Source organism: Oncorhynchus mykiss, chromosome 17 (genome assembly GCF_013265735.2).
Source record: "Oncorhynchus mykiss isolate Arlee chromosome 17, USDA_OmykA_1.1, whole genome shotgun sequence".
Lineage (NCBI taxonomy): Eukaryota > Metazoa > Chordata > Actinopteri > Salmoniformes > Salmonidae > Oncorhynchus > Oncorhynchus mykiss.
In genome coordinates, this window is record NC_048581.1 from 44,817,908 (window position 1) to 44,843,416 (window position 25,509).

The 25,509-nt window shown below is 42.1% G+C and overlaps 2 protein-coding genes across 3 annotated transcripts in view; both read right to left on the reverse strand.

The window, feature by feature from the left end:
- Positions 1–11,172, reverse strand: part of LOC110493940 (carbohydrate sulfotransferase 11) — a 28,842-nt gene extending 17,670 nt beyond the window's left edge. The window contains exon 1 of one of the 2 annotated variants that reach the window (XM_021568556.2): positions 10,632–11,172. In XM_021568556.2, coding sequence (XP_021424231.1) covers positions 10,632–10,725 — 94 coding nt within the window. In that variant the 5' untranslated portion in view covers positions 10,726–11,172. Of the gene's footprint in view, positions 1–9,147; positions 9,664–10,631 lie in introns of those variants that run through there. The other variant, XM_036949959.1, reaches the window with a different exon arrangement.
- Positions 11,173–16,275: 5,103 nt separating this feature from the next.
- Positions 16,276–25,509, reverse strand: part of LOC110493941 (thioredoxin reductase 1, cytoplasmic) — a 32,335-nt gene continuing 23,101 nt past the window's right edge. Inside the window, exons 12-16 of the mRNA XM_021568557.2 lie at positions 20,673–20,829; positions 20,196–20,303; positions 18,579–18,674; positions 18,082–18,216; positions 16,276–17,528 (exon numbers count right to left, since the gene is read on the reverse strand). Coding sequence (XP_021424232.2) covers positions 17,466–17,528; positions 18,082–18,216; positions 18,579–18,674; positions 20,196–20,303; positions 20,673–20,829 — 559 coding nt within the window. The 3' untranslated portion in view covers positions 16,276–17,465. The remainder of the gene's footprint in view (positions 17,529–18,081; positions 18,217–18,578; positions 18,675–20,195; positions 20,304–20,672; positions 20,830–25,509) is intronic.

A 25,509-nucleotide genomic window follows, 5' to 3' on the forward strand; every position in this document is an offset into this window, starting at 1 on the left:
AGAGCATTGTGACTGATTGCATCACTGCTTGGTATGGCAACTGCACCGCCCTCGATCACATGGCGCTACAGAGGGCAGTATATACAGCCCAGTACATCACTGGGGCCGAGCTCCCTGCCATCCAGGACCTCTATATCAGGCGATGTGAAAGGAAATTCCGGAAAATCATTAAAGACTCTGCTTCCGCACGGCAAGCAGTACCAGTGCATCAAGTCTATTCCCAAGTCATATGACTGCTAAATAGATAACAGAATGGCTCAACAGGTTATCTGACTTGACCCTTGTGTTAAATTTGTATTTTGGACTGTCTCTGTAGACACTCACAGGACTCTACACACTCACGCACACTGGCACTCCAACACACACATAACATGCACACACATTTATACTAACTACACTCACATGCAATCCTCATTTACACTGCTGCTACTCTGTTTATCATATATCCTGATGCCTTACCCCTATACATACAGTATCTACAGTACCTCTATCACTCCAGTATCCCTGCACAATGTAAATATGGTATTGAAAGTGACCCTGTATATAGCTTCTTACTCTCTCGTGTTCTTATTTTTATTTATTTTGTCATTTTGTTCTACCTTATGTTATTTTTAGTGATACATTAATATTGATTACCGCAATGTTGGGTTTAGAGCTTGCAACAAAGGCAATTCACTAAAATTGTGCACATGACATTAAATCTTGAAAACAGGTGCCCCATGTCTGTAAACGACACAACTCAACGTGCTGTGGCTGGATTAACCCAAAAGGCATACGTTCTAAAAGAGGGAGGAAAGTGACACCTAACTGCAGTGTGGATTAACTTCAACACACACACACTGACAGAAGAGGAAAGGCTGGGTGCATCAGAAATCCAGCAGAGTAAGACTGCCACGCAATCAAACCTTCACCTGCAACAAGGAAGAGGGAGAGTTAAGAATACGTGCCTTGTGCGTGTGCACGGTATATACTCTAGGAGTCCTGATGTAATATGCTAAATAAGATATAATGTAAAGAATGGCTAAGGGAAAATGTTTTGTTTCTTAGCATTCATGCTATCACATTGAATGGACTGGCTCTGATAGCTTAATCTTGTCCGATCCCAATCCAATCAACCAATAGCATGCTATCACAATATTTATAAGGCTGTTGAGCTTCAAGCTCTATATATACCCATTAGGCTAAGCAGCATTAGATCCAATTTGATGATGCTGTTGTGACATGAGTCAGGAGTGAGTGACTTTATAGAGATACACCGTATAAGCAGGAAGCAACGTGTGTGGCAGGCTCAAGGAGGGGAAATGCTATATGCACACTTCTGACCTGCAAACCAATATTTAATTTAAGAATTGGTTAAAAATAGGTTAAGGTTAGGGTCATGGTTAAGGGTTTAGTTAAGGTTAGGGTTAATTTAAAGGTCAGGGACAGCCACTGTGGTCTACAATGCTGTGTCTGCATTACATGGTAGTTCCACCAAGGATAAAGGCAATTGAATACTACTTTTGTAAGATGAAGAGTATAGAGGGAAATGTATGTATGTGTGGCAAGGAAAAAGGTGAACGGACGATGTGTGTGTCTCTCTCTCCACGCCCGTGTGAGACTCGGCAAGTCTGAATGTCAAGCCACTTGTGAACAATGAACACACTCACACTCTCCATGCCAGAGCAAGGCATGCGGGAAAGATATACTGTAGACCACTGTAGCTGGGGATAACCTATAAACCCAACAGCTACTAAGTTGGCAAGCTAGATCTGAATAACTGCATGTCAAAATATAATATTTTTTGAAAACTTGCTAATGTCTTGCTAACTGATGTCTTGCTAATAGAAATGACATGTTATTTGTGTGGAGAAACAACCATCTCCATGCTGAACAATTGACCTTGTATATACAGTAACTTCTTACTTTCTCGTGTTCTTCTTATTTTTTATTTCTCGTGTGTTTTTGTTCTACCTTATGTTATTTTTAGTACCACATTGATATTGACCATTGCATTGTTGGATTTACAGATTGCAAGAAAGGCATTTCACTGTACTTGCACACATGACTGTGGAACTTGAAATTATACTGGCCAAAAATATAATCGATCCCGCAGGTGAAGAAGCCGGATGTGGAGGTCCTGGGCTGGAGTGGACATACTACCAAATTCTCTGAAACGATGTTGGAGGCGGTTTATGGTAGAGAAATTAACATGAAATTATTTGGCAACAGCTCTGGGTGGCATTCCTGCAGTCAGCATGTCAATTGCATGCTCCCTCAAAACTTGAGATATCTGTGGTATTGTGTTGTGTGACAAAATTGCACTTTTTAGTGGCCTTTTACTGTCCCCAGCACAAGGTGCACCCGTGCAATGATCCGGCTGTTTGATCAGCTTCTTGATATGCCGCACCTGTCAGGTGGATGGATTATCTTGGCAAAGGAGAAATGCTCACTAACAGGGATGTAACCAAATTTGTGCACAAAATTTAGAGAAATATGTTTTTTTGTGCGTATGGAACATTTCTGGGATATTTTATTTCAGCTCATGAAACATGGGACCAACACTTACATTGGGTTTATATTTTTGTTCAGTATAGAAGACCATTTAAAGGTTACTTTCTCTACAGACATAGCTTTACCATTTGTGGGCCAATCACAATGACAAAAATAATGTTGATGCTTAAATAATGTTGATGATAAAAAAGGTGTTGCCAGTGCCACTGTTGTCAATGGAGCCAACTTGTACAGTAATAGAGAGAGAACGGGTCTCCAAAGGGTAATGTTGTCACTTTGGCCTGGCCCTTGCCTAGAGTGTGCCAAGGTGTGGGGGCATTTTGTGGTGAACAGTGATACAGTACATTGATGTATTTCAAACTGTTTTATAAACACATTACAACTTCCTTATGGAAATTGCCACTGTCAGTTAAAGGCAGCACACATTTTAAATACGACCCCTCCCAAACCTTTTCATTTTTTCCCTAATTAAATGCCAGGAGTACAGGTAACGTCAGTACTATTTTTGAATATGCGAAGCAGGACCTGGCAGAATGTGATGACTATAGCTACTGTATTCCAGGAACGAGCAGAGATGACACATTGAATCAATGTGCTCTTAGTACTTTAACTTCCTGTTGTTATTATTAGGGCAGGGACGATACCAGTATCTCTATACTTATTAGTATCGTGGCAAGGAAATAAAACATGAAGTGAATGTAACTTATTTAGGAAAACAGTCATAATGTTGGAAACAGACATCATTATGTTGTCTTCTAGTCATTTTAATTTATTTTCCAAGCTACAGCACACAATATTTTACAAACAGCAGGTTTTTAAAGGACCAAACTGGTCTGCTTCGTGTTTTCATTTTTGCCATAAAAAAAATCAAATGCGAAACTGGTATTGTCACAGCACTAGTTATTATCATTCTATAACCATGGAAAGTTACACAAAAAAATCTACAAATCACTCTATTTGCTATTCTTCTGATGAATTAAAATGTATTCGGATGAAAACTAATGAGCAATACGTTCAGGAGTTTCCCATCCAATTACGGAAGATAAATTGTTGCATTTGCAAGCATTACCAGCCAGCGGCTGAAGATCTAGGCCTAAGTAAACCCCAAAAATTGCTCATTGTATATGTTGAGTATTGCTCAGAATAAGATTGTTTCTTGCTTGCTTCTAAAGCTAAGCAGGGTTGGTCCTGGTCAGTTCCTGGATGGGAGACCTGCTGCTGGAAGTGGTGTTGGAGGGCCAGTAGGAGGCACTCTTTCCTCTGGTTTATTTTTTTTTATCACAATGCCCCAGGGCAGTGATTGGGACACTGCCCTGTGTAGGGTGCCGTCTTTCGGATGGGACGTTAAATGGGTGTCCTGACTCTCTGAGGTCATTAAAGATCCCATGGCACTTATCATAAGAGTAGGGGTGTTAACCCCGGTATCCTGGCTAAATTCCCAATCTGGCCCTCAAACCATCACAGTCACCTAATAATCCTGAGTTTACAATTGGCTCATTCATCCTCCTCCTCTCCCCTGTAACTATTCCCCAGGTCGTTGCTGCAAATGAGAACGTGTTCTCAGTCAACTTACCTGGTAAAATAACGGATAAATAAAAAGATCTGCTGGCTAAGTGACAAAAAATGTAACCCAAGTACAGACTTGTCTACCTAATAGAGCCCCACAGTGGATGTGTCATAATACCCATAAAACCTAGCGGTCAAACAGGGAAATGGTTCCAATAATTTTTCCACGATTCATTTTTCCCATAGGGAATTTTAGAAACACTTAAAATAAGGGCTGTGTTTCATGTCGGCTTACCTTTGCGTGACATTTTGATAACCAGGTAAATCTCAATCAGACAAGATGAGTTTTATCAATATATTTGGCTCCATTTACTCTCAGATAAAAAAAAAATGCTAATTAGCATCAAAGTAGACATTGTGCAAGACCACAAATCCTTGAAAGATCCTGCACGCCATCTCTAGCTGACACCTTTGCTAACAGGTATTTAGTCAATTTAAAACAGTTTTAAACAGTTTACAGAATTGTCAATTTAAAGAAATGTATCCAATGTATTAATTACTAAATTTAGCTAACATTAGATAGTTAATCCAGAGATTCTTACCATTGCTTCTATTCGGCAGTCTCATCCATATCATCATGGCATTTGTAGTTCTATATGATAGCCACATTAGCAGCTAATTAGCATTTCATTTTGGGGGAGTAAATACAGCCGCATACTGTATATTGATAAGTCACCTTGTCCTGAAAAGATTTACACGGTTATTAAAACGTCATGCCAGGGTAAGCCTACATGAAACACAGCCCTTTTTTTAAGTGTTTCTAAAATCCCTATGGGAAAAATGAATGGTGGAAAAACGATTGGAATCATTTCTTTGTTTGACCACATGGTTTTATTGGTATTATGACTCATACTGTAGTACTCTATAAAGGTGTTCATTGCACTCAACCAAAAACCCATTTAATGTGAGCTGACCAAGTCCTATTAGCTTACACTGTGAAGTTAGAACCCATGCTGATCCTCTCTCTTTCCCACTCTCCCTTTCTGGTACAGTAGCAAGAGCTTAGGAGATGCAGAATGTAGAAAGGCCAATGTGTGTTTCTCCTGTCCCTGCCATGAACGCTGCTCTGTGTGGAAATCCCTCGGGGAGCAGGGGCCCCATCCCCCTCCGCGGGCTCTCCAGGTCTGCCAAAGAGAGGCGCTTTAATGAGAGAGACACTACTGTGTGGAGGCCGATCCCCGCTGCTGCAATGTATGTGAAGTAGAGGTCGACCGATTCTGCTTTTTTCAACGCCGATACTGATTATTGGAGGACCAAACAAGCCGATACCGATTAATTGGACGATTAATTTTTTTTAAATTTGTAATAATGACAATTACAACAATACTGAATTAACACTTATTTTAACTTAATATAACACATCAATGAAATCAATCTAGCCTCAAGTAGATAATGAAACATGTTCAATTTGGTTTAAATAATGCAAAAACAAAGTGTTGGAGAAGAACGTAAAAGTGCAATATGTGCTATGTAAGAAAGCTAACGTTTCAGTTTCTTGCTCAGAACATGCGAACATATGAAAGCTGGTGGTTCCTTTTAACATGAGTCTTCAATATTCCCAGGTAAGAAGTTTTAGGTTGTAGTTATTATAGGACTATTTCCCTCTATACCATTTGTATTTCATTAACCTTTGACTATTGGATGTTCTTATAGGCACTTTAGTATTGCCAGTGTAACAGTATAGCTTCCGTCCCTCTCCTCGCTCCTCCCTGGGCTCGAACCAGCAACACAACGACAACAGCCAGCACATCGAAGCAGCGTTACTCATGCAGAGCAAGGGAAACAACCACCCCAAGGCTCAGAGCGAGTGATGTTTGAAACGCTATTAGCGCGCGCTAACTAGCTATCCATTTCACTTCGGTTACACCAGCCTCATCTTGGGAGTTGATAGGTTTGAAGTCATAAACAGCGCAATGCTTGACGCACAACGAAGAGCTGCTGGCAAAACGCACGAAAGTGCTGTTTGAATGAATGTTTGCGCGCCTGCTTCTGCCTACCACCGCTCAGTCAGATACTTAGACACTTGTTTGCTTGTATGCTCACTCAGATTATATGCAACGCAGGACACGCTAGATAATATCTAGTAATATTATCAACCATGTGTAGTTAACTAGTGATTAGGATTGATTGTTTTTTATAAGATAAGTTTAATGCTAGCTAGCAACTTACCTTGTCTTACTGGATTCGCATAACAGGCAGTCTCCTTGTGGAGTGCAACGAGCGAGAGGCAGGTCGTTATTGCGTTGGACTAGTTAACTGTAAGGTTGCAAGAGAGGATCCCCCGAGCTGACAAGGTGAAAATCTGTCTGTCTGCCCCTAAACGAGGCAGTTAACCCACCGTTCCTAAGCCGTCATTGAAAATAAGAATGTGTTCTTAACTGACTTGCCCAGTTAAATAAAGATTAAATAAAGGTGTAAAAAAAAAAAAAAAAAACAATTGGCGCCCAAAAATACCGATTTCGGGTTGTTATGAAAACTTGAAATCGGCCGACCTCTAATGTGAAAGGTGTTACTGCACATCCACGGGAGCGTGGGTGGTGGGGGTTATCTTTTTTAACGAGAGTGAGAGTCTTAGGAGAGTGCAAGCAGATGTGGGGCAGGTATTGTCTTGGTCTTTCCCCGAGACACATAGTATGAATTACAGAACAGGTGGGGGCTTATATTGTGTATAGGCACATTTGTGGGGGTAAAAAGAGTAGCAAGGCTGCCTATAGCAGCAAAGCAGACTATGGTGTTCCACAAGGAGGGACGTCTTCCAGACGGTTCTTTGGGTCGTCACCAAGGTTGAAGTCTTTAATTGCGTGCCAGGTTGATGACATGGGAACACCTTACATGCTACGCCCGTTATGTGCCGGTCAGAAGACAAGTGTTTCGCCTAGTGAGGAGAACAAGCCTCTCAAAGCGCTCCACGGGGATCTGCGAAATTGCTGAGTCAGCATGGGCAATCTAGGGGGGATAAAGTGACCTTCAGCACAGATCTGGGAACAGTTTTAACTTCAAAGCTAACATTTAGGTGACAGTGCCAAACTGGGGACAAAACAAGAACACAGGGTTGACAGAGTACATCAAAATTCCACAAAACAAAATGATGGAGAGAATTCCCATTGCTATTCCCAGTAGTCCTCTGTGTGAGAAGATAATCCAATCCTAGATAGGGATTTGTGCCATGGTGAGAGCAGCTGGAAGTAATAGAGGCCAATTATGAACAAAACCAGAGTGAGCGAAGAAATCCGTGTTCCCGCATCACACAAACTTATCTAATCCTGGAACGATTGATCTACATCATTGGAGGATGCTGAGCAGGAGGATGGCTCATAATAATGGCTGGAACGGCACAAATGGAATGGCATCAAACACATGGAAACCATGTGTTTGATACCATTCCACCCATTCCGCTCCAGCCATTACCCCGAGCCTGTCCTCCCCAATTAAGGTACCACCAACCTCCTGTGTTCTACATGAATATGCAACTGGCAGGGGGAAAAGAACAGGTAGGAACAGCAGGGCTGAACTGAACTGTCATCAATATCCCAAGATGGCTACAGATCTGACGGCAATCTCAGGCAGAACTAATTTCACTTGGCAACCTGAGAGTACCATCGAGATCTGCATGACAGACAGTCAGTATCTCTTCTGGGACACATAGTACTAGACTGAAGTCAAACAACAATGACAAACATATGAGAGACAGGAACATTCCCTAGAACAAAGTTCAAGACACTTTGTGCTCCTACTCTTCTAAAAGGTAAGACAATGTACAGATTTGTGGCTAAGGATATTTGTATTAGTCTGGGGCACTGCAATTGTTTTTGACACTCGCGTGTTGAGCAGATAAGCATTTTATGACCCCAATGCTCGAGTCAAGCCCAGGCAAGGCAGGTATGAGGTGGGGACCAACTTCACAGTGTAAGCTGATAGTTGCCCCAAGCACTGATCTACGGCCAGGTTTCCTTAATTAGCCATAATGATGGTTGGGACATAATGGTTGGGACCAAGATAGGGCAATCAGGCCTCAGATCAGAACTAAATGAGTGAAATCATTGGTTGGAGCCTTGTGTGTCTTCTTTCACCCTTCCACTTGTAAAACATATTTCTGACTTGTACACCACAGAAGCATGCACTGGCTTACAGGGCATATAGAGAGGTTAGTGGTGGAAGGATCCTGACAGTGTGTCTGCGTTATAGACATAACATTCCATTGAGGTTTAGTGCCACATATGCTGTCTCACATCTTTTCAAAAGTCGGGCTGTTCCACCAAGGCTTTTTTGTCGGATCCTCAAGATCCACTGGCTTCCGCTGCAAACCACAAAGGGTATATTGGGTTGAATACACGTTGATTTTAGCGTGGCCACCACAAACATTTTATTTGCGTCTCCTGGGTCAGGGGATCAGAGGCTATCGCCAGCATCTGGTGCAGTCTATGTAATTATCTTTCTTGAACATGAGAGTGAGGACTGTGTACACAGAAATCCCAGCTTCAGCAAGTGGGAGAATATTGACGCTGCCCTTTTTGTAAGTTAAACAATGCTGTCCAGTGTGATACGATAAAAGATACTCTCCCTTTGTTAACATAGTAAGACATCTACGTCAGACTGGGGTCTAACAAAACAGACTTAGAAATGGAAATGTTCCCAAAGTCTCATCTGCACGCCCGACTGCAACATTTCGAAGCCCATCCAAATTCATTTGGCAAAGGATGCAGATTTTGTTACCCAGACCTGTGCATCGGTATGAACGTGTGCTCTTTCACGTAGATCTATTGACATCTGAATGCTCAGAGGCATTTCCTGTTACAGAAATCCATGCATACATTTGTGCTTATGTCATGCTGAAGACCTACAATAAGATGCACCCGTAACAAAGTGACAAACCCATATTGATTGACCTTAGCTTGAGCAAAACCTTTCATGGCATTATGCTAGATAGAAAGGGGGTAATTTCAACAACATTTTAAGTTTAGGACTTTGATTTGATAAACGGAATACGTTCTTAAAAACAATGTCACAAGTAGAGCAACACGCACCTACAGAGCTCCACAAAAGGTGACCATTCTGTTCAAAAGTTTTAGAAAAAGCCCAAAATGTTACCTTGTAGGACCACATGGACTGAGTATGGTTGGACATGTCTGAATGAGGCCATTGTGCGGGCAAAGAGGGACCAGTGTGGGGCTAGAGGAGAAGGCCGGGTCTCACAGTGAACGGATACACCGACAGCAGCAAACTCTCACCACGTTATTCCACATGGCAGAGGAAACACTGAACCAATCAGGCTGGTAATTCAAGTTTTCCTCCATTCTGCTCTACGTCCCAACGGGAAAGAGAGACAGAGGGTGGGACATGAGGTAAAACAGTTGTGAAAGCTGTTGAGAGAGTGGGGTGGAGACACCGTACAACAATAACACACACTTTAAACATATCATCTCTGTGGCTTACTCACTGACCGCAAGGAAAAAAATATGTGTTTCTATAGTAGTATAGCGTGTAGTCTAGGTCTAGTCAGGCCAACTTGGCCAAGTCTGCACAATGACAAACTTTCTCACTGAAGTAGAATTTCTGTTTAAGTAAATGGGCATATACATTGTGTACAAAACATTAGGAACACCTTTCTAATATTGAGTTGCAACCCCTTTTGACCTCAGAACAGCCTCAATTCATCGGGGCATGGACTCTACAAGGTGTTGAAAGCATTCCACAGAGATGCTGGCCCATGTTGACTCCAATGCTTCCCACAGTTATGTAAAGTTGTTTGGATGGCCTTTGGGTGGTGGACCATTCTTGATACACACGGGAAACGGTTTGCTTGAAAAACCCAGCAGCATTGCCGTTCTTAACACACTCAAACCAGTGTGCCTGGAACCTAATACAGTACCCCTTTCGAAGTACTTAAATATTTTGTCTTGCCCATTTACTCTCTGAATGGCAAATATACACAATCCATGTCTCAATTGTCTCAAGGCTTAAAAATCCTTCTTTAACCTGTCTCCTCCCCTTCATCTACACTGATTGAAGTGGATTTAACAAGTGAAATGACATTTACATAATTTAGGAGAAGAGCAACTTACAGTAGTGTGAGTGCATGCATTTTTGTACTGGTCCCCTGTGGGAATCAAACCCACAACCCTGACGTTGCACCATGCTTCACCAACTGAGTCACATGGGACCAACATCAATAAAGGATTCTTGATGTTGGTTATTTATTCTGTCATGGAAATAGGTGTTCCTAATGTTTTGTACACTGTGTACACCTCTATTAAACCCATTATAATGAAAAGTATGAATAAGTGCTGGCATGGAAGGCTGCAGGCTACTTGGTTATCATCCATGGTAGGGATATGACATGCCCCTGTTATCTATATTCACACTGTATTAGAACACAGGAGACATCATTGTCTAAATACAATGGATTTTTTTTTACTCCTAAAAAATGCAATTTAAAGAGTTTGAATAGAGATGAGTTCAAAAGTCAATTTGTATGCAAAACACATGGGAAAACATGCATATTCCATTCAATGTACTGAAATATGACAAATTCATGAATACAATAAAAGGCTTGTGCAGGATATTTGACTCACCTGGTTTCGGGTTGCTGTGAAAATAGAATATAACCATTATAAAACACCACAAGCACATTGCAAGAACCATCCGATTAACTTTGGGTTTTCTCATCCTGAATCTTTAGGAACGACAAAGCCGACCCAAGTCCTTCTGTGGTTCATGCGAAAAAGGACCGTTCAACTCTCAAGTAAGGTTAGGGATTTGGAGATTCGAGTACATTGCTCGGGTACAGATAGAACCGTCTCTTCTTCAAGTCAAATTGTTGGTTGTTACTTGTGCGATTCATCATTTTGATGTACATCCACGCATATCCTGCGCCGGTGAAAAGTTACAACAGTCCAACCGCAAAAGGAGCGACAGTTACGTGAAGTCAGCAAATAATTAGTTGCAGGCACAACTTGCCATGACAGTCGCTTGAGTTATGAACAAATTTACTGGCCAGGGTAGAAGGTATTTTATTCGAAATAAAAACGTCAATCGACTTCTCTTACGACGAAGGGGATATAATGCCCTTCAGCAACCCTTCAGAGCTTAAGATCTTTCCAAATGTGAGCTTTGCTGTTAACTCTTTACTTTCCAGAAACATGTATGGAACAGGTGACGCTTTGGCTACATACACCCCCAAGCGTTGGAACATTTGGGAAATAAAAATGATACGGTATTCAATTAACCATTCTGGTATCAATGCACTATCAATGCAATGATATTGATAACGATATGATTACAGTGATGTTTAGGCTATAATGCCTTTGAGAAATCCATCAATATTTGGCATGTGTTTATTGACCCTGCATCTACCAGTAGTGGCTAACTAAACGTTATCAGTAATAAAGTAAGATAATGATGCATTCTAGTATTTAGTAATACATGGTAGCTACATACGCTGTTATAGTGTAATTACATTTGAGGTACAAATAGTTGCATAGCAGCCTACTTATACATCTCTTATACCTTCGGCATGTGTATATGTAACCTCTCACCAAAGGCGTGTATATTCAACAATCTACTCATAGTTACAGCATACCTGTACATGTATCAGGGACACATTCTTAAGTGGACATGCGGTTGTTAGAGGGACTGAATAATCTGTTTGCTGATCATATAGCAGCGACCTCAATACCTAGCGACCTCGTCAAGAGGTTTTGACCTCTTGGCATAGCGGTTAAGATGTTGGCATGACAGTTGCTGGACCCGAAATTGCTACATTGGTGTCAGAAGTGGAGCCATTGGAGAGGCGGGTGCACACGAGGGACACGGTAAAGAGAAGCCTGGGGACACGCTCTCCCAAAGGAAGAGGGTAATGTAGCGACTTTAACCCAACACCTAGCGACCTTGTCAAGATGTTCAAACCTCTTGGCGTAACAATTAACTTGTTGGCATGACTGTCGTTGGACTCTGGTTCGGGTCGGGGCATGTACTTCTAATTAAGAGCTAGTAACATGTCCTGTACAGCAGCCTTTGCCTCTTGACCCCCCCAGACATTTGGCACCTCCGCTTCCCACTGGGTCTCAGGGCAGAAGGTCCTGCTCGGAAACCAGTGTGGATTAGGAGCCATGCAAGTGATCAAACGAGAGCCCTCGTAGGGAGACGGTGTGAAGCTTGCCAGTTTATTAGGGAGATAATGGTGAGGGTTCATTGTCAGCTCTGAGGCCAATTAGTCTGTTGTGTTTAACTAGACCCCCCCTCCAAAAAAAAAGATGTATTTTTAAATAAATAAAACCTTTGTCTTTTCCTACTAGCACTGCCTTTGTTGATAACTTCTTTACTGAGGAAAAATGTACTTATTACGACTGTGATATGTAGTTGTCTCACCTAGCTATCTTAATTAAGATGAACACACTAACTGTAAGTCCCTCTGGATAAGAGCATCTGCTAAATGACTAAAATGTAAAGCAGATGGACCTGTTTGAAATAGAAAAAAAATGGGCCGATCCCTAAGGCACTGTACCTCAGTGCTAGAGGCGTCACTACAGGCGCCCTGGTTCAAATCCAGGCTGTATCACACCTGGCTGTGATTGGGAGTCCCATAGGGTGGTGCACAATTGGCCCGGTGTTGCCTGGGTTTGGCTGAAGTAGGCCGTCATTGTAAATAAGAATTTGTTCTTGAGTTGCCCAGCTAAAAAAAATTAAAAATCTGCTGTGGTAACTGTTTCAGCATTAGTAGGGCAAAGGAGAAGGTGACAGCAGAGTGCAAGTGAGCGAGAGCCTGGCATGGTCTCTTGCTCTGCGCTTGACACAGGTCCAAGGCTGAGCTCCCTTCTGACAGTGTTGAGGTATATGAGCTCACTCCCTCACTTCTCACCTCCCCCCGTTACCACCTCTTCCTCCTTGAAAACACTACACTGGCTCCAGGGTTTCATTGGAAACACATTTTCTCCAGAGGAGGAGAAGGGTACATTTGTTTATTGGGAATATCATGTTCCCAGACTGTACAGCAAACTGCAGCCATTCCAAGGTAATTCTGGGGGAAAAGTTCAAGGCGTTAGCTGATAATGATGCTTCTTGAATAGTCCCAAACACATACAATGGGTAAAAAAAAAATCAATAGGAGTCTAAATATGCAGACTGTATTGGTCTTTATGCAAATAAATGTTTTGCTCTCACTTGAGCTAGACAAGTTGCAAACTCTTATCTGTTGGGCTAAAAACCTTTACCTTTTCATGCTTAATTGATCACTGGCTGTCAATTTGGACCACCCTCAATTTAGGGGCCAGGAGGCTGGTATTGGAAGGGTGTAGGAATAACAGTAATGCTCTTTGAAATCACTTTACTCCGCAGCAGTTGATTGATGTTTTGGAATGAGAACACACTAACCCTTCATGGACTAGGAGGTAGTGGTTGGAGAGGAATATGAGACTGTGCTGTCCCCTACTGGACATCATTGATAAAAGTGAAACATGTTGAGACTAGGACAAACAAAATTATTCTCCTTATTTGTAACTCAGTCTAACTGAAAATGTTACTTATTTTACATCTCTACTTATTTTGAATCAAAGTTATCCACTGCTCACATTCATATGAGGGTGTTTGGTAGAATGGTCGCACTTTAAAACTAGTCTAAATACACCCTATTAAGGCTCATGGAAGCCTTCAAAAGCTTCACTCTATATAGCACCTAGGCTTTTCATCAGAGAATATAATAGTCCAAAGCATCAGTAGGGGGCAATGTTGAGTCCATGTCCTGCACTCTGCCACTGTGTGAACAACACAGTAGATCATAGGTGGAAGACGTGGGAAAACAAACCCCAAATACAAACGCTACATTACCTCAGTAATAAGGAATGATCAATCCATTCTTACTAAATGATAGGATCAGTGAGTCACTGATGCAAGAGTCAGTTACAGCTCAAGGAAGTTTGAAAAACACAGTTGTAAATACAGCAAACTACATTACCTGTTCAGGTTGCAATCCAAGCTACTTAACTTAATTACATTACATTCAATGGAAATATGTGAACTACCACTGATTGATGAAAATAATAACATAATGGCACGTAAAAACAGAATACCTTCTATTAGACAAGGACATTTCAACAAAAGACTCCTTCATTACAACATATGGTGTTGTTAGGGCATGTTGATAAGGAGGGCCAGCCATAACTGTGGTCATGGTTTGCAGTGGGACAGGACTAACATGGCTCGTCATTGATAGCATATCGCGAATCAACACAGGAACTGCCAGCCTTGGGTCCTGTAACAAAAGTACACTGTGGCTTTGGGGCTTTGCATATTTGCAATCCTTGACACAACTTCCTCAGTGAGACAACTGTATGGAGAACAAGCCTCGTTCTTGAAACAATGTTAGTCAAAACAGCAGTATTTTCCCTACCTGGGTCTGTATTCATAACGTGTCTCAGAGTAGGAGTGCTTATATAGGATCAGCCTTTTAGCTCATAAATTTACATGGACAGGGGGGATTGGACTCATTTCCACAAATACAGAGTAGGAGTGCTGATCTAGGGTCAGTTTGGCCTTTTAGAGCATCATTAATAAATTGTACGGACAGATCCTAGATCAGCACTACTACCCTGAGACACTTTGTAGATACATAACCGGAAGAGAGTCTACTTCCCACTTTATTCAACCTCTGGATTGTTCGTTGTCACACATTTCTAATAACTTGTCTTATGCCTTGAATTACTCAGGTATCACCCTGAACACACTCAGGGAAAAGGTTGACTAACAGAGGGCTAGAGCTTCGGACATTGGTGGGAAAAAGTACCCAATTGTCATACTTGAGTAAAAGTAAAAAGATACCTTAATAGAAAATGACTTAAGTAAAAGTGAGCCACCCAGTAAAATACTATGAGTAAAAGGATAAAAGGATTTGGTTTTAAATGCACTTAAGTATAAATCATTTAAAATTCCTTATATTAAGCAAACCAGACGGCACAATTAGTTTTTTTCATTTACAGATAGCCAAGTGCACACTCCAACACTCACACATCATTTACAAACAAGTGTTTAGTGAGTCCGCAATATCAGAAGCAGTAGGGATGACCAGATGTTATCTTGATAAGTGTGTGAATTGGACCATTTTCCTGTCCTGCTAAACATTCAAAATGTTTAAAAAAAAAAAGAGTACTTTTGGGTGTCAGGGAAATGTATGGAGTAAAAAATATATTATTTTCTTTAGGAATGTTTTGAAATAAAAGTTGTCCAAAATATATAAACTAGTAGAGTACAGATAGCCCAAAAAACTACTTATGTTTACAAATCTCTCATCTGAATGACAAACAGATTAATTTAATCATATTGCTGGTAGATTGAGTTTCAATTAAAACTGTAGGACTAAAGTAGATTAAAATTCACAAAGGCCAGTTGTCATGGCAGCGTGTGCAGGTGACAACATTCATACAGCTAAGCGTAGGACGGAACCACTAAAACAAACAAGCGCGTCACACCAGTCTAGGTTCTTTTGATCATAACCGCCACTTGGCTGGCTGAATAGACCCATAGAAATAAAAATACACAAAATGAAAAGGAAACACCCCATTTTAAAATGTTTCAAAACGTCCCTTTTTGGATGTTGGGTGGCCACTTCAACAGACTGGCTTGATCCACTGTACCGATGAATGAAGATAATTAAAATAATCCAATAATGATCATCACTATTAAACAGCACGCCCACGTGTATGGAAAGAGGGATCTCAGCAAACAATGTGAAATCGAGTCGTTTTTTCCTTAAATCCTCCCTCAGTTATAATTAAAAACTTTAGAAACTTACAGGTTCAATAATATAGGTTGAAGAACAAATTGCCTTGACAAATAGCCAACATATCTTTCCCTTTACCAATACACTTGTACTAATAATAATGTTTGATATGCAAGTAATGTCCCAGCTCCAATGTCAGTCACACTTGGCAAGATGACACAAGCGGATCACGGTGTAGGCTACACTGCTGGCCCTTTCCAGTAAGAAGGAAACGACACCACAGACTGAAGACTACACCCGACTACGTATCTTTGCAGGTTGCTAAGGAAACCTAATCACCCCACGTCCTTCAGTACTTTCCTGTAAACCTGGCATTCTTGCATGCACAAGATTACGCCAACCACTAACCCCACGTAGGCAACCACACGGAACAGATCGCTTCATGATAGAAGCAAAAAAATAATAATCTATTTAACTTTGAGACAGCAAACGAACAGCCAAGATGGTAGCTTGCATGTTGACATAACTTTTATTTGTCTACAAAAGATAATCTACAAAGGTGATACCAGTGAAGCAGTCATTTATACAATTTGACCAGTGTCACTGCTCAACAACAGGACAGTATTTTAAGAGTAAATAAATTCCTCTACCAGATAGGCTACATCTTAAATACACAAATAACGCAGAGGCAAACGAAACAGCAAACTGATACAAAGAAGCATTTGTTTAATTCTCCACTGTAAACTTGAGATGTATTTATTTTTAACATTCAGTACAATTCGAGTTTTATGTATTCATTCCTGGGAAGTCCTAACAGAAAGTGTTTCCTGAAGCAGCAGAGCTTTGAATGTCGGAGGCTTTCTCTTGACTTCCGTCACCTTTTTGGGTAACACTTTGGTAAAAATTGGAACTGGGAGGCATCTTTAATCTAAGGCTAACGACCTTGATGTGGAGAAAGGTCGATACCATGAGAAAAGCAGATTAAAAACAAACATATACTTTGCCCCCCCCCCCACATTAATTAACCTCAATTATTTTTTCTTCTTCATACGAGATATTTGACAGTACACTTCTGCCAAGAATGTTGATGGCTTGACAGAAGAGACGTGATGACAAAAGTAACAATATCTTACGTGAGTGTATGCATGCGTGTGTAAAATGTGTTTAAGTTGGGGAGTTGGACGAAGGGTTCGGTTCACCCCATGTGCCTTTGGACACAGAGGGACATCGGTCCTAGCCCACCGCAGCGACTGGGTTAAGGGCCAGGACGTCAAACAGCACTCACACATCCCTAGAGGGGTGGTGCACCTCTGAGCAAGACACACAAGTGGCACCTTGTAAAAGCAGCAGAGTAACCCCGCTGTCTAGTAGGCTATCCCATAGATCGTAACTCACCTCATCTCATCATCTCACCTTGTATGTCCACGCTACAGGCCACCTCAGTGCATCTTTTGGCTCAACCTTTCAGACAGTGAGACATCCACCTCTAATCCCAAAATGAGTGGTTTTATTCATTCAGACCCCGTTACCCTGGTTTCTAATCACCTCATTGTTTTTTCCTGAGAAGAGATTGGTCTTGGATGTAGAATTTGAGTGGCAGCCAGGTTGGCACAGAGATACAAGGTGAGAGGGAGGGTGAGATGGAGATATCTAAGATGAAGAACGGGACAGCCTGCTAAACGAGCAGGGTTTAACCTCAGCAGCCCGCCTGGGTGATGTCACCGCCCGAGCTCTTGGTCACCTCCATGGTGGTGAAGATCTGGAAGAGAAGAAGCAGAACGACCGTTGATCTCTGTGGTGTGGGTGCTGCGGCTCGTTCACAAATGTAAAAACAACTGGGCAAAAGCAACCGATTAAAGCTACAACCATAGAGATAGATACACTTGCAACAAAATACTGTGATAACATTAGCCTTGAACGTAATGGCAATAGTAACCTGTGGCACTAACTGTCAGCTGTTGCAGTAGTTAGTTTTCCAGCCTTTAGTTAACAATTCAATTCTTGATTTGATAGGTTCTAAGGTCGAATAACCTGGTTGTGGCTTACTGCCAGATCGACTCAGGCAAATCAGAAAACACTCTGCAAGTTACTTTTTTGCACCGTGGAGGGACTTGCATGTTATACATTCACATGTTGTTTTTTTATGTCTATCAAAAGCAGTCATAGAAGTGATTCATGGGAAAGATGGAGATGGATAGAGGGCGCACATCCTATGTCTACACCCAATCCAAGGAGGAAAGAAAAAGGGGGCGAAAATGGGGGAGCAAGTCGAATGAAAACGCGGCCTTCAGCTGGTGTGCGATCAGTCTTACCTCAGCGCAGGTGGGGTGGATGCCGATGGTGTTGTCCAGCTGCTCTTTAGTCAGTCCGCACTTCATGGCCGCGCCATAGCCCTGCGTCACCTCGCCAGCGTTGGGCCCCAGGTAGTGGAACCCGATCACACGGTCCTGCAGAGAGAGTGATGTTTCTGATAGATCAAGTGTATAGGTAATCTACTAGTTTGTTATGTTAGCCAGACCCTGCATATCGGAACTTGCATTCTTCTTCAATATGGCTATTGAATTCGATATGAGTGTCCACTTATTCTAGAACAGCTTTCAGAAACATAGTCAAAAGTGACAGTGTTCACATAGCGTCTTGACCAGAGACAAGGGTGGAAGATTTTTGTTCCTCCAACAAAATCATTTTTCGGGTTTCCTGGAAGTTTTCAATGTGAGAATTTTTGAACTCTACACAGCAAAAGTGACAATTGCAGTGTCCATGAATCAAACAGGTAGTCAGGTGAGTTAGGAGAGGGGAGGGTTCCTACATTGTCCAGTTTATTGCAGATGATCTTGGAGTAGCACTTGTTGTTGTCCCTGTTGGGGACAGTGAACTCCAGAGGCCAGAAGAGACTGTGGTACACCTACACAGTTAAGGACAAACATTAAATACACACACGTACAGAAAGGGCAGAATAACTTGCATTAAAAGTGTCATGCATGTATGTTTCTAGAGTGTGGTGTTATAACTAGGGCCCTGTGTTCTGTGCAAGCGAGTGACATGTTTATTTTATTGAACCATTATTTTAAAAAAAATTTAATTCAGCACCTTTTCTTTTTATGCCAGATGGTCCAGCACCATCCTCAGACAATACATTTAATTTAATGGGCAAATCTCATGTCTGGATAAGGCTTAAAATACAGGATCAAATCCTGCTAGGTCACATGATTGCACAAAACACAGGGCCCCATTTATAACAGTATTACCGGTATTGAACTTTGTTTTTTTTTGTCATTCTAACAGCATGTTACAGTACGGTGTCAGCAGTGGGATCCATTTCAACACAAAATGTAAAGTTCTTTATTGCAGAAACACTAACACTACAACATTAAACTGTGATACGTTAGCCGCATAATTCATATATATACACATATATGATAGTATTATACAGTCAGTGGACATTTTATAAGGTACACCCATCTAGTACTGGTCGGACCCCCCATTGCTTCCAGAACAGGAATTTCAGGGCATGGAAATGTTGCTCAATTGGTATCAAGGGACCTGTGCCAGGAAAACATTCCCCACAACATGACACCACAGCCACCAGCCTATACATTTGACGCTGGGGCTACGGACTCATGCTGCTTATGCCAAATCGTGACTCAGCCATTAGCATGACGGAACCAGGATTCATCGGACCAGGTAAAGTTGGTCCACCTCTCAATTGTCCAGTGTTGGTGAAAGCATGACCACTGGAGCCGCTTCTTGTTTTTAGCTGACAGCGGTGGAACCCAGTGTGGGTGTCTGCCGCCAATAGACAAGGATCGACGGATCAAGGATCGTGACAAGGATCGACCGAGTTGTGTGGTCCGAGATTCCGTTCTGCACGCCATTACTTGCCTGTTTGTGGCCCGCCCGTTAGCTTGCACGATTCTTGCCATTCTCCTTCGACCTCTTATCAATGTGTTGTTTTCGCCCACAGGACTGCTGCTGACTGGATGTTGTGGTTTTGTTTGTCACGCTCCTGTGCGTGAGAAGCCCAGGACACGTCAGTTTCTGAGATACTGTAACCGGTGCGCGTGACAACTCTCAACCATGCTCAAAGTCGCTTAGGTCACTAGTTTTGCCCATTCTAACATTCAATCGAACAGTAACTGAATGAGTCACTCTGTAGGAGCGAACCATTTGTGAACGGGGTGGTGTACCTAATAAACTGACCACTGAGTGTATACGATCGGTATCACCGTTTAATAGCTGGCGAGTCAATATCCACATTTAAATTGGTATGCTACAATGCATATTGGAGATTGGAGCAGAGCCTAAATGTCAGTTGATTTTGGTCTGTAACATTCAGTGCAAGGAAGTGTGTGATGTGGCTGTGGTACCACTAGGCTGGAAGTGGGCTCTGTGTCTGTGTGAGTCTGTGTGTTGCGTCAGCAGCTACCTCCAAGTTGTCTTGGCCGTACAGCTCAATAGCTTTCTCCTCAGAATGCCCACAGGCGCCATACTCCAGAGGGGTGAACACAGTGGTGGGAACGTTTACGTAGTCACACTGCACACAACATTCAACCACAGTTAATAATAAACAAGACATGACAATTTACAGTCTTTACCAGGTGGAGTCACATTGGAGGTTCACCAGACAGAATATACAGACTACAGTATGACGATAGAAGCTAGGGAACATTTTTACATGGTTTCTCCTCGTTTTTACATTTTAGGTAGAGAGCAAAGGCCCCACCATATAACATCAACGAGGGCCAACATTTAAGATTTGAACTTGAAAGCAACAAAAGCCAATCTTATTAAAAGCAGAGGGACAACAGAGAGAAGAGTTACACTGACAAACTGCCACTGTCTATCAATAGAAAAGCATGTTAACTCCCAGGGGGTGAATCAAGGCCCGCTGTCCAATAATTACCTTGAGGGAGGCTCCCGCGTACAGCCGGCGTGCCAGCAGCTTTCCGGCCTGGATGGCCACGGGTGTCAGCTCCCACTTGCCCTCCAGGATGTCTCCGATGGCGTAGATGTGCGGCACGTTGGTCTGTTCCTCGTCGTTCACCGGAACCTTACCGTTCCTGGGGGAGGAAGAGTGGAAGCTTAGCTAGGGTAAAATGACTGGCGACTCCCATTTGACTATTATAGATCCCCACGGAGCCACAAGTTGCAGATCCCTGGTGAAGGCTTATTACACATACATGTATAAGAACAGTTTGCAGAACACATACGCACCAATCTATTTGACCTTTATTATCCAGTGGACGGATTGAAAAATGTTTAGGGCATCATAGGAACTCATTGGAGAACAGAGTAAAGTGAAAGGTCCAACAAGTACAGAATTTGGTCAATAAATCCCACTTGACAATTAAGTGGAATACAAACAAAGTAAATATTTTATCATTCCCAACGTGCATTCTACATTAAGCGAAGACTAGTCGGTGAAAATGTTCGCAAATGAAAGAATCAGATCTTGCGACAGACATTCTCAGTGTGATGTGAAAGAATTATGTAATGTGACCATAGGATGTTGACAAAAGAGTGGTTGTGTGTTTCCCGGTTGAGAAATATCTATGTAAAGAACACCACGGTTCCGTGATTGAGGGTAAACCAATAAGAGGGTGTTTGGGTCACACTTTTTAATGGTGCATTATTTAAGTAAAGAAAATACCATATACAGTGCATTCGGAAAGAATTCAGACCTAGACTTTTTCCACATTATGTTACGTTACAGCCTTATTCTAAAATTGATTAAATTTACCCCCCCCCCCCCAATCTACACACAATACCCCATGACAAAGCATAAATAAGTTTAGAAATGTGTGCAACTGTATAATAAAATAAAATATCACATTTAGATAACTATTCAGACCCTTTACTCAGTACTTTGTTGAAGCACCTTTGGCAGCGATTACAGCCTTGCGTATTCTTGGATATGAGTTTACAAGCTTGGCACACCTAAACTCAGCAAAAAAAAGAGAAACGTCCTCACACGGTCAACGGTGTTAATTTTCAGCAAACTTAAAGTATTTAAATATTTGCATGAACAGAACAAGATTCAACAACTGAGACAAACTGAATAAGTTCCACTGACATGTGACTAACAGAAATGGAATAATGTGTCCCTGAACAAAAGGGGGGGTCAAAATCAAAAGTCACAGTATCTGGTGTGGCCACCAGCTGCATTAAGTACTGCAGTGCATCTCCTCGTGGACTGCACCAGATTTTCCAGTTCTTGCTGTGAGATGTTACCCCACTCTTCCACCAAAGCACCTGCAAGTTCCCGGACATCTCTGGGGGGGGGGGGCCTAGCCCTCACCCTCCGATCGAATAGGTCCAAGACGTGCTAATAAGAGAATTTTGTTCTCCAGGTTCATAACCCAATTTAATTGTAATTACTCAGGTCTGCTATATCAGGATTTGTAAGATACTGATAGAAATGAAAACAGACAGAGGCCTAGTCTACCAAAGTTAAATGTTTATTCACGGGAACGTTCTAAAGTCAAGAATACAAAACAATTAATTTTATACTGACTTCTCACGCCCACACATTCACACAGCCATACGCGCGCGCACACGCACACACGCGCGCGCACACGGCACCAAGCTCAGACAGTCTGTTTAAAATACCATAAAGACATTGTTTTACCCTAATTCTGACTAGGACTACACATTTATTGATTATGATTTTATACATTCTAATCAATTCCATACAATTGTGTTTCAGGGCGGAATATTCTAATCATTCAATTAACCAGTTGGATATAGGGGGCGCTATTTTAATTTTTGGATAAAAAACATTCCCGTTTTAAACAAGATATTTTGTCACGAAAAGATGCTCGACTATGCATATAATTGACAGCTTTGGAAAGAAAAAAACTGACGTTTCCAAAACTGCAAAGATATTGTCTGTGAGTGCAACAGAACTGATTTTACAGGCGAAACCCAGATAAAAATCCAATCAGGAAGTGCCGCATTTTTTGAAACCGCCTCATGCCAATGACTCCTTATATATATGGCCATTTTTCCAATCACTTCTTATGAGAAAACAATTGCCTTGACGGATATATTATCGAATATATATGTTAAAAACACTTTGAGGATGGATCCTAAACAACGTTTGCCGTGTTTCTGTCGATATTATGGAGCAAATGTTGAAAAAAGTTTGGCGTTATAGTTGAAGTATTTTTCGGTCGATTTCTCAGCCAAAACTGATGAACAAACGGGAGCTTTTTCACCCACAAAAATATTATTTTGGATAAAAGGAACATTTGCTATCTAACTGGGAGTCTCCTGAGTGAAAGCATCTGAAGTCCTGCTGCCAGCAGAGCCTAGCATTATGCCATGCTAAACTTACACAAATACTTGTCTAGCGTTGGCTGTAACGCATATTTTGAAAATCTGAGACCACAGTGTTGTTAACAAAAGGCTAAGTTCGTATTTGAATATATTTATTTCATTTCATTTGTGTTTTTCATGAATAGGAAAAGTTGCGTTATGCTAATGCGTTTGAGGCTATGATTACGCTCCTGGATACGGGTTTGCTAGCCGCAAGAAGTTATTAACAGACAATTCTCACCTATCACGTGCTCAATGGGATTGAGATCTGGGCTCTTTGCTGGCCATGGCAGAACACTGACATTCCTGTCTTGCAGGAAATCACGCACAGAACAAGCAGTATGGCTGGTGGCATTGTCATGCTGGAGGGTCATGTCAGGATGAGCCTGCAGGAAGGGTACCATATGAGGGAGGAGGATGTCTTCCCTGTAACACACAGTGTTAAGATTGCCTACAATGACAACAAGCTCAGTCCGATGATGCTGTGACAACACCCCAGACCATGATGGACCCTCCACCTCCAAATGAATCCCGCTCCAGAATACAGGCTTCGGTGTAATGCTCATTCCTTCGACGATAAACGTGAATCAAACCATCACCCCTGGTGAGACAAAACAGCGACTTGTCAGTGAAGGGCACTTTTTTGAGTCCTGTCTGGTCCAGTGACGGTGGGTTTGTGCCCATAGGCGACATTGTTGCCGGTGATGTCTGGTGAGGACCTGCCTTTACAACAGGCCTTCAAGCCCTCAGTCCAGCCTCTCTCAGCCTATTGCTGACAGTCTGAGCACTGATGGAGGGATTGTAACTCGGGCAGTTGTTGCCATCCTGTACCTGTCCTGCAGGTGTGATGTTCGGATGGATCGATCCTGTGCAGGTGTTGTTACAGGTGGTCTGCCACTGCGAGGACAATCAGCTGTCCGCCCTGTCTCCCCGTCTTAGGCATCTCACAGTACAGACATTGCAATTTATTGCCCTGGCCACATCTGCAGTCCTCATGCCTCCTTGCAGCATGTCTAAGGCACGTACATGCAGATGAGCAGGGACCCTGGGCATCTTTCTTTTGGTGTTTTTCAGAGTCAGTAGAAAGGACTCTTTATTGTCCTAAGTTCTCATAACTGTGACCTTAATTGCCTACCGTCTATAAGCTGTTAGTGTCTTAACGACCATTCCACAGGTGCATGTTCATTAATTGTTTACTGGTTAATTGAACAAGCATGGGAAACAGTGTTTAAACCCTTTACAGTGAAGATATTTTGATTTTTACAAACGATCGTTGAAAGACAGGGTCCTGAAAAAGGGAAGTTTCTTTTTTTTCAGAGTTTATATTTGAGGAGTTTCTCTCATTCTTCTCTGCAGATCCTCTCCAGCTGTCAGGTTGAAAGAGATGTCAGATCGGGATCAAGTCCAGCCTCTGGCTGGGCCCCTCAAGGACATTCAGAGACTTGTCCCGAAGCCACTCCTGGGTTGTCTTAGCTGTGTGCTTAGGGTCGTTTTCCTGTTGGAAGGTGAACCTTCACCCCAGTCTGAGGTCCTGAGAGGTCTGGAGCAGGTTCTCTTCAAGGATCTCTGTACTTTGCTCCGTTCATCTTTCCCTCGATCCTGACTAGTCTCCCAGCCCCTGCAGCATATTAACTGCCAGATAGCTGCAACAAGATGTTGACATGCTCACACCAACATCTTGTGGCATCTGACCATGCTGAGTGAACGGCAAGAACGTGCTTGTGAATCAATGGTCAACAAACTCTCTCCTTGAGTGACAGCGAGCAAGGCATTTTGGGAAGCGGCATGCAGGAGGAGAGGAAGACTACTCAAGAAGCAAAACGGATTAAACTATAAAAACGGACATTACACATGCCTGAGTTGCATATCACATTTAACAAACAAACAAAAATATTGTCATAGAAGTAAAAACACCAACTGGCACCAATGCATCATTAGCGGTATAGTCAAATAGGGCATAGCGCCCAGCCCTAGGTTGTGGCCATGAAGAATGGTACTGACTGTCTGGGTGGGGCTAAGATCTTGCCATCACAAAAACGGAGACAAAGTATTCAACAACGATGAGGATGATTCATCGTCAACGACAGTCATGTAGCACAAATGAGACTCAGCCTGCATATACACTGAACAAAAATGTATAAAAATGCAACAATTTCAAAGATATTACTGAGTTACAGTTCAAATGAAGACGTCAGTCAATTTAAATAAAAGCATTAGGCCCTAATCTATGGATTTCACATGACTGGGAATACAGAGATGCATCGGTTGGTCACAGACACAGTACCTTAAAAAAAGTAGGGAGGTGGATCAGAAAACCATCCACGATCTATATTTCCCTTATGCTGCGTGACGCATCTCCTTCACATAGAGTTGATCAAGCTGCTAGTTGTGGCTTTTGGAATGTTGTCCCAGTCCTTTTCATT